Source organism: Nelumbo lutea, chromosome 1 (assembly GCF_056320005.1).
Source record: "Nelumbo lutea isolate HS-2025 chromosome 1, American lotus-T2T, whole genome shotgun sequence".
NCBI classification, from domain to species: Eukaryota; Viridiplantae; Streptophyta; class Magnoliopsida; order Proteales; family Nelumbonaceae; genus Nelumbo; species Nelumbo lutea.
In genome coordinates, this window is record NC_142684.1 from 197658011 (window position 1) to 197668558 (window position 10548).

A 10548-nucleotide genomic window follows, 5' to 3' on the forward strand; every position below is an offset into this window, starting at 1 on the left:
TGTTGGAAATTCACCAAAGCTTAAATTTTTTATCCTTTTCTTTCAAGAATCCGTTCAAAGGTATTTATGAAGAAAATGGTTTCCATTTCTAAAAATCCTTTTAAAAATAATCAATGATTTGTATTGGGAAGGGATAAATGCCGATGCCTACCTGGGGTGTAGTGTTAGTGTTAGTAGATTAGAAAGAATTCACTGCTGCTGGATTGGATCTTAAGCCCATTCCTACTAGTTTTATCTAGTAAAGCCGCACCCAGAGCTTTTGGCACCAGTACAATAGCATCGTTCTGAAAATGATGGATGATCAATAGACGAAAGATATGACTAGAGCAAAAATTAACAGGTTAGAGAATGATGGTAAGTAAATCAGATCCTGAAGAATCAAATGAAACTGTACGCATAGATTTTGATGGTTCAGTGAATGAGCTACCTCAACATTGGATGTTTATGGGTTAATTTTAACCACTGATAACGTCTAAATTTGAGCACAATATTATTTAGTGAAGCAACAGAGATCAGGCAATCAATGGTTGCACATTCAGGAATAGTTAAGTAGACTAAGTAGTCTTACAATTGAAATGTACATGGACCAGTATTTGAGCAGCGAGCAGACGAGCAAACCCTGCTTCTAATGCCACGAATAAATAAATTGAGCCTTGTGGTTAGTTTCTTTCAGTTAGCACGTTCTTGATGGAGGTTGGACAAGGGTTATGTTACACGTGACTGCACAATTAATTGCTTCAGATGGTTCGAGGTATTCGCCATGTCACCCACTTCCAATGTGATTTCTAGATGCAGATGCTACTGTGGAGAAACTCCTATTTCTAGGGGGCCAACAAAACAGAATGATGAATTAACTTCTATACTTCAATAGTGCCCCAAGCTGACAAGAATACCTTGTTTAATATGCCAAAATACCAACTCTTACATTGAATCTTATTGCAGTTTCACCGCTGAGACATAGATTTAGCAGAGCTTCTCCCATAAAGATTGGTGTTCATACAACCAAATCTAAGGAGATACTATCAGCAGAAACAAAGGGAGCATTTTAGGGCCAGGGCATGCCACCTTGGTCCCAGTTTTACATGACTGAAACCTGAACTTTCTCAATTTAATCTGTACCACAGATTCTTGTTTCCTGTATAGTCAAGATGATTCTGTCCAACTGCATCCAGGTATCTTGGTCAATCTCTTCTCCTCCATCACCTTTCTCAATCTCTTGGCATCATCCCACCTCCCAACAGAAGCATATATATTTGCTAGAAGAGAGTAGTATCCACTTGTATCAGGCTCCAGCTCAAAGCAATGTTGAGCTGCAATCTCCCCAAGTTCAATATTGCAATGTAACCCGCAAGCTAGAAGCAATGCTCCCCACACCCCTGCATGTGGTTGCATAGGCATACTACTTATTATCAAAAGTGCCTCTTGCAATCGTCCTGCCCGTCCAAGAAGATCAACCATAATTCCATAGTGATCAGATGATGGTAAAATTCCATGCTCACTTGTCATGGAGTTGAAACACTGATAGCCTTCCTCTACTAAGCCAGCATGGTTGTAAGCAGTTAGAAGTCCAGTGAATGTGACTGCATTTGGATGGATATTATCAGCCAACATCTCTTTAAACAACCTAATTGCTTCAGGGGCTCTCCCATTAATGCCACAGCCTAAAATCATCGCACTATAAGCAACCAAATCCTTCTTCCTCAAGCTACAAAACAGTTTATATGCCTTGTCAATGCTACCACACTTTGCATACAAGTCAATAAGAGCTGTAAGAAGATGATCGTCTGGTTTAATCCCAAGCTTTCTCATATATGATTCAATCCACAACCCAAACCTCAAGTCCCCCAACTGAGAACAAGCAGATATAACGCTAGCCAATGTCATCTCATCAGGCTGTACACCTACATTGGATTTCCGCATCTTATTAAATAAATGAAGGGCCTCTTTTGGTTGGCTGTTTTGAGCATAGCAAGAAATCATGGCATTCCATGAGGGCAGATCCTTGTCACCCATCTGATCAAAGAGATAACGAGCAGAATCAACGTCTCCACATTTTGAGTAGCCAGCAATCATGGTAATCCATGAAACATTGCTTCTTTGGGGCATGTCATTGAAAAATCTCCGTGCAGCTTCGATGTTCCCGCAATCCACATAGCCACCAATCATTGCATTCCAAGAAGCAGAGTTTCTCTCTGGCATCTGCTGAAACAAAGAAGTTGCGTTCTCCATATCCCCTGCTTTTGCGTACCCGGAAACCATTGAGTTCCAAGAAACAACATCTTTCATTGGAATCTCATCGAAAATCCTCCGAGCCATAGTTAATTCCCCAGCTTTCAAATATCCAGATAGAATAGAGTTCCACGATACCACGTTTCTTTCCGCCATATTATCAAACAGTAATTGTGCCATCCTCATATCACCCAACTTGGAATAGATATCAACAAGGGCAGTTTGTACGTAAACATCATTGCTGTATCCATATTTGTGAACCTGCGCATGAATTGCGGTCCCTCCCATAGTATGCGCAATCCGAGCACATGCCTTGAGAGCCGATGAAACAGCAAAGGTGCTCGGACATGGCACCAGTCTGTGCATTCGGACATAGAGAGCAATGGCGTCTTTGAACCGGCCATGCTGGGAGAAGTAGCGAATGGTAAAGGCCCACGAGAAGACATCTGGGTTAGGCAAATGAAATAGGATTAATTTGACGTACTCAGTGAAATCGCAGGCTGAGAGGAGAATTTGATGAAGCAGGAGTGGGTGGAGTTGGTAAAGACCGTTGGTGAGGATTTGAGCGTGGATTTGCTTTGCATGATTAGCGTTTTCGCATTTCTTTAACAAGGACGTCAGTTTGGAAGTAAGCATCAGGGGTCGCTGGTGAAGACTGAAGAGACTATCCCTATCCCTGTCGTTTGGTAGTTGAATCCGTTGGGCCTCCCGCCTCCTTGGATGTATCTTCAGATTTTCATGTGGAGCATATGATACTCTCTATTTTCTGTAATTGTGCTTCATAAATCGGTGCCTTGCATTATAGATGAATGCCATATTTCGTACAAAACTTTTAACTCTGTACTCGGCTGCGTTTGTTTTCGGTGTAAATGCGGTGCGGATCGACGTAAAACTTAATGGTTTGCGGGTATTTGTTAAAGAACAACAGATGTTCTCCATCCATGTGTGAGTGCAATGTTTGCACATATTTTATGATAAGCAGATCCAGATTCATGAAATTTACATACATATACCGTAGATCATGGTTTTTAAAAACGAACCGGTGAGAGATCCGGTTACTGGTTTGAACGGTCTGAACATTTGATCCGAATGGCTAATTCGTTCTAACAAAAAATTAAAAAATTAAAAAATTGAAAAACGGTTAAAACCGTTTGAATGGTTAATCAGCTGGTTCAACGGTTTACTGACCAAAATTATCGGTTTTGGGGAAAAAACAGTTTTGGAAGAAAACGGAACCGATCAATTGATCAGTTTCCAGTTTTTTTGGTCCAATTTTGAAAACATTGCGGTAGACATTCTCAATGTAGGATTGATGCCATGCTTTGAGACTAGAATTTTCTTATACTTTTTGGTGATAGTGATACCTAGGTTCTCAAACTTTTATTTGTCACATATAAATTAGGGAGAATACGCAGGGTCAAAATTTATAGGCACAAAGTAAAATTGGGGTAGTTGTGGGTTCGAAATTGATGCCAATAGGCCTGTCCGTAGTTCTCCCTATAAATTACCTTTTACTTTTTCCAGAACTTTGCTCCAGGTGTGAACATCTCATTAATTTTTACTTTTATGAGACCAGTTTGCCCTCCTCTTTCTAGTTACTTAACAATAATCCCACTTCTCTCTCTCTCCATTGTGCAGGAACTCCATTGAAAGTTTTTGGGAACTTCAACTTGTTTGTTGAGGTTCTTTGCCTAAACCCTGTAAAGTTTAGCTTGCCCCATCCAAACTATTGATGAGAGGAGTAAAACCAACCAAGAAAAAAAAAACAATTGTTTTTAGAAAATCATCTTTGAAGGGCTCGCTGTTTGAACTGATCTCCGCCATTACAATCGGATTTGGAGCCTTTGATTCCCGAGTTATTAGACGGGAATGCCGAGCAGTCTTCTCCGCCTCCCTACCCTTATCGTATACCGGTTCATCTTCAACTTCTCTCATTATGTGGACTCCTTACAATAATAGTGTAATGGTACTTTTTATGTTTTGATTATTCAATGGTGGAGAATAGGGGATGCCAATGATAGGTTTAGATATGGTGAAAAAAGACATATATGGCAAAATTGGATTTTCAAAATATTATAATAATCACGTGATATGACATGTGAATAGAATGTGATGGAGAACTAATTAATGAGAGGTGATCTGACCTTCCAATCATATAGCACTACATGGTAAGTCCTAACCGTTTAATAACACCTTGGTGCCATATAGAGGTAGGTCGCACTTGGTTAGATTGGCCCAAACTGACCAGCCTGACATGCATCTTGACTGATGTAAGACCAATGGGTTGCTCCACAGCATAACGAAGCACATCACCTTGGGAGAGCAAAGCCAATGACTTTGGATGCCAACTTGACCTTTCTGACCTGGGCAGCCAATGACTTGAGTAGCCAGCCAACCCCTCTATGTGGCGGGCTGTCATTATCTGGTTAATGCACCTATCAGTTCTGAAACAGACAGCGACACATTGTTCACCTGGCAGGGATGATCCTAGTTCCACACACTTTGAAGGGATTGGATGAGGATCATCACCAACGCCGATAGAACGTGCCCCAAAGATAATGGGCCGATAAGGCCTATTGCTCCCAGATATCTTGGACACAACTCTTGGACCCCGAGGCCTATAAAAAGGCACCTCCACGCCTTCATGATGTATGCACGATTTAATGTGTACAAGCTCTCTAGCTCTCTAAATCTCCCTTCGCTTTCTTGCTCGTTAAGGTCAACTAACATAAGCATCAAAGTGTCTAGCCCAAATCTAAACCCTCGGGTACTATGATCTATTGGTTCTTGTAGATTAGTCCACCGACCTCAACATTTGTTCATCTAAACTATCCTCCAACATGGAAGTTGAGCGATTCAGCCTCTATCAATACCAATGAGAGATATTTGTCCTATTCCCAAAAAAACTTAGATTGTTTTAAGTCATTGTTTTCAAAAAACTTAGAGGTAGTTTAAATTTTTAATCCTATGTTAAATGAATTAGATGTGCCACAAAGAGACTATAGTTCCATAAGACTAAACCTGATGCATGGCAATGGGATTCCTTACAAGTAAAAAACCCTACACACACTCCACAAGCATGGGGATCCACATTTGCAAACTAGATGAAAGTGAAGCCTAGTCTTTTTCTTTTCTCTTGCACAGTACACACACTTGCTATACATTGTTTGATGACGAGGTGCATGATTTCATGTAGCAATCTAGCAGGACCAGTACCTTCCCAGTTTCCCTGCTAATTTCAGTCTTCGCTTTCTTATTTGAAATTTCCAAAGTCCAAACCCCTAATTTCAATCATTGTTCTCACTTCTCCCATTAGATAGGGAAAAGTACGGAAACACATGATGCAGAATTCTGAATTCCAGCCCCCCTACAACTAGCCTTGTCCCCCCCTATAAATCACATCCTGCCCATGAATTTGGCATCAATTCACGGTCAAGATGCATTCCCCCTCTACTTTGGGCCTAGTAAATTCTGAGCTGGGCTGATTTGTACTTATCCCTAGATATTACCATATTAGTACCACCACCTCAATGTCAGTGCCGCCCCTTTGACCAATCCCCTTGTTTTTGTCTTAGTTTCTTTGTACCTGGTTTGGACAGCTATTCTATTGAATCTTTTTAGCTTCGATGAATTTCAATCCATGTTTCACAAAAAAGAAAAAAAAAATTCAAGACATATAAAGATAAAAACTACTTGTGGAAAATTAAAAAAAAAAAAAGCTAAAAAGCAATGTTTAGTAAACAATACCGATAGTCAAGTGATAGTTTACATTCAAGCTCTTCTTTTTTTTTTTAACCAAAAAAAAGACAATATTTTTCTTAAGCTTTTTTTAAGCCTACATTTAGACTATTTCCCAATGTTTTAAAAACCGATCCAGAGGTTGAACCATTTTTGCCTCCGGGTCACAGGTTACCGGTTTGACTAGTTGGGTTAAATAGTTCAGACCATTATACATACATATATATATATAGTGTGTGTGTGTGTGTGTGTGTGTGTGTGTGTGTGTGTGTGTGTGTGTGTGTGTGTGTGTGTGTATGTATAAATATATTTTATTAATAAATAATGTATAAAAATGTTTTACATATGTTATATGTATTTTTATATTTAATTTATATTTTAATTCTATTTTTAATTTTTATTTATAAAAAATATTAAAATTTGCAATTTGAGGCCAAAGAAGGGATTTTTTTACGAAAATAGCGGGGTAAGGCACCTACGGCTTCTTGGTACATATAGATCTTAAAAATTTACCCAAAATAAAAAGAAATACCCCAATTGGACATCGAAGTACAAAGTTATAGCTTTCGAAAATTTGCATATATACATTAAGTGTGCAACCCACGACCCTGTGATCAGGTTGAATGGGTCAACAGTTGAACCGACTGGGTCAAGTGGTTCTTGACCAAGCAATGGTTTTTGACCTCTAATGGGTCTTGACTAAACCAGACCTGAAATCTTGGTCAGATGACAGTTCGAATGGTTCAACAGGCCAAATCAACGGTAGGTTGGAAGCAATGCTATTTCCTAGTGTTTCTCCCCTTTAAAACATTTTTCATATAGGACATAAGTATTACTTTCATTCTTACTAAATGCAATTGCTCTAATGCCATTATTATTTTTTACTTGTAGGACCATTTTCCCCTTCTCACATTTTTGTATAATTGTATAAATTCATTATTTATGTTTCTTTCTTCCTCTTTTTTCGCTTAAATGGGCAGAAGGAGATCATATAAATTGTCATACCCATTTTCCTCATTTTGAAATGTCATCCTATCCATATGATTATGAGTCTTGAAAAGGTTTTATTTAAATTTGTGTGTATAGGAACAAAGCCCAGCCCGCCCAGCCTAGTCTGTGCAGACCTGGCCTTGAGCTATAGCCCTTGTTTAAGTGCTTAGCCCAGGCCATGATCACCCCTAACTGCCATTCCTTAACTCTCATCTTGCCATTGTGAAGCAGCTCAAGCCCTTGCTGATCTGCTAGTAACAAAACAACACCAGACACAATATCTTAATGTGCCAAGCATTCCTTTTGAACCCTTAAATAGTAGAATTATGCCCTTAACATTTTAAAAATCCGATCTATGGTCAAGAGAGTGCCTTACACCAAAAGTCTCAAGAGACTGCTTCTTAGTTTTTGAGAAGCTTTTGGGTCAAAAGATTAATTTTTCAAAATCTAAAGTCTCTTTTAATAAAAATAAAAGTAATTAGGGCTGTAAATGGATTGGATCCAGCTGCATCCGCATATGCATCCGATTTTATTATCTTGGATTTTGGATTGGATTTAGTTTAAATTTATAATCATCTTATTGTGTTTAAAATGACCAAAAAAATTAAAAAGTTAAAAGACTAATTATTTTTAAAGTGTATCTGTATAATAAACATTTATAAATATAAAATATTAAATTTATAAATTATAAATTTTATATAATTATACATAATATCTATATGAATGCATAATTATACTATATATACATAAAATAAGTTTTTTTATCAGACATGAATTTTAATCAGATCGAATAGGGGTTAAATCTATATATAATCCAATTATTAATCAAATGCAAGTTCTAACATCCAAATATGAAATAATCAAATTCAAAGTCGGAATAAGAAATAGACTTTTGGAGTTCATTTACATTTTACAGCCCTATATGGACATCATCAATGAATACTCTTGAGGAGTCCACATATTCCACTAATGAGCTGCCATGACATATTTTAAGGGCCAAATTGTTGATAAAACAAAACAATTCATCTTCTTATCATGACTTGCTTGAAAGCATTGGACTGAGAGTAAGCTCATAAACTCATGAAAGCTAATCTCAGAAGCAGGACTAAGGGTGCAAATGGATTAGATCATGATCCAATCCGATTTGATCTTATTTTGTCTGATTTAGATATATTCTTGTTGGATTTTTAGATCGGATAATAGGATCTGATTGAAAATCAAGTTGAATTCGAAGCACCCCATCCAATTCAAAAATATCTAATTCGATATGGTATTATATTATATTTATGTTGTTCATTTATTTATATATATTTATATTGCATTTTTGTAATTTTTATATTATTTATTTTTTATAAAATACATGTATATATAATAAATATAATTGAAGAAAATACTTGTATTTTTTGTTATTTATATAAACTGTTATATTTTTAATTTTTTTTTTCAGAAATTAAACCAAATAAGATCATATATGAATATCTGACATTATTAAAAGATTCAAATTCAAATCCATATTTATAAGATTCGATCGGATCTACTATTTGTACTATCAGCTTGGCCGAGTTAGCCCCATATGTAAATTAAGCCCCTCTTATACTAGATGCCAAGACCAAGGCCGGTCCTTGGTCACCCCAAATGCATGGAAGCATGTATGGTATTCTTGCTTTCCTACTTGATTGTTAAATAATTAATCAAGGGTATATTTGTCTCTATATAATTTGGCATGGCATAGTGAGAATGATTCTCATTACAATATTAGGGTAAATTTTTTAAATCATCATACTGTTTAGTTAACTGACTAATATAAAAGAAATTGTGAATGTGCGTTCTCGAATGCTCTTCTCATGGATTATATAGTAATCTGAATCTCAACCCTCAAAGGCATCACTGTCCTGCATTTATATATCATATAAATGCAGATACAGGAACTAGTTATATATATGTACGCAAATACGCACACATCAAGACAAAAGGGCACGACATTAGAGAGAGAGAGAGAAAGAGTTGTTCTTCACCTAGAAATTGAAAGTATAATTAGAAGAAAGTAAAGAAACCTGATAATCGTGGTGGGTACTCACTACTCACTACCATCCGAACAGACAAAAAACAACAGAGTACCATTACGTACATGTTGGATTTTAATCTCATAAGAGATTAAATCTAATGGGTTTGATTGGTTAATTACATGAGAAATTGCACCTATATACTTGTTTGGAAAATTAACTTTTCTTTTACAAAACCCAGTTTTGATACCACGTAACACGCGTGTGCGTGTGTGCGGCACAATGAGGCGCTTTAAAGGCGCACTTTGCTCGCACCCACGTGGCTTACGAATGACTATTTTGGTTTTGGTGTGATGCTGACCGTTGATCACTGTTGATGAGATCAATAGTCACGATTTAATCGGGTGTGATCAAGAGGCACAATTGAAAGTTAACAGTCATTAACTGTTAACTACCTTTTAAACAATCACAATGTTTGAAATTGTGAATATTCAAGGTGCATTCTCTGAACTAGCACCTACCTTTTCTTCATACCTCTTCATAAACTATTTAATGAGCATGAATCAGACATAAAAAACACATTTTCGAAATCCACTTTCTCTCTCTCAGTCAGGTCTGTTATAGTCTCACAAAAGGTTTCTTCGGAAATTCTTCAACTTTGCTGGTTGCAGATTCTCGCCCAAGGCTTTGTTGTATCTTGGGAACGAATTTGTCTATAACCCAACAACAAAATCAATGAAACTGAGTGGGAGCAAATAACATTCTAAATACAGTGTCTTCAAATGCTCCTCAGAGCTTGTGAAGGTAACTTTTGGTGGTCCCCAATAAAAAAAATAACCAAATGAAGTTATAGGCTTTCTGGTTCTGGATTAATCGATCATGCCCACCAATCAGCAGCAGGGTATCCATCAATCCCACTTCCATCTCATAATGTTGATACTCACCAACACCAATGCAACCTATAACCATCATACCCTGTAACTCTGTAATAAGAAAGTGGAAATCACAAGAGCAAAAAGTATTTACCCCCCCTCCCCCCCTTTCTGATCCAGACCTTTTCAACCATGCTTTGAACTTATTTCATCTATATATGAAACCCCATTAAAGATTGACCCCCCATTGTACTAATTAGTAGTTAATTACTGAGCATCGATAATGTGGTCACCCAGTCTCTCTCTCTCACTCACTCACACATACACTCAGAGGATAGAAGATAATTAAGTAATTAAGAAACATAAGAAATTAGGTAGTAGTGCAAGCAAGTAGAAGAGTCTCACTCCATGCTCTTCTGCGCATGCATGTTCAAGAGAAAAAGATATATAATCAGCCACTGCCACTGGTATGTTGAAAAGTCAAAACTGATTTTGAAACCAAATCAATATTGTTTATGGAAATCTATGGGCAAATTACCAGCAAAGTGCGTCGGTAGTTCATTCTTCAATGGAATAATTTTGATATACTTTATGTTTCATTAAGCAATTTGGCAGTTATGGATTAGAATATTGCTCCCACACACACAAAACTACATTATAATCTTTTGCAACGTGGCAAAAGGGGTAAATGAAGAAAACAAATCAGAGCTAGCTAG

At 37.2% G+C, this 10548-nt stretch overlaps 1 protein-coding gene across 1 annotated transcript; it reads right to left on the minus strand.

The window, feature by feature from the left end:
• Positions 1–512: 512 nt before the first annotated feature.
• LOC148880238 (Tetratricopeptide repeat (TPR)-like superfamily protein) lies at positions 513–3203 on the minus strand. Its single transcript, XM_088962102.1, has one exon. The coding sequence runs from the start codon at positions 2863–2865 to the stop codon at positions 1144–1146; it is 1722 nt and encodes a 573-aa protein (XP_088818228.1). The 5' UTR covers positions 2866–3203; the 3' UTR covers positions 513–1143.
• Between the last annotated feature and the right edge of the window lie 7345 nt (positions 3204–10548).

Excerpts from the sequence above, each read along its gene's own strand:
- LOC148880238 (XM_088962102.1), bottom strand. The coding sequence starts at position 2,865 with ATGCTTACTTCCAAACTGACGTCCTTGTTAAAGAAATGCGAAAACGCT.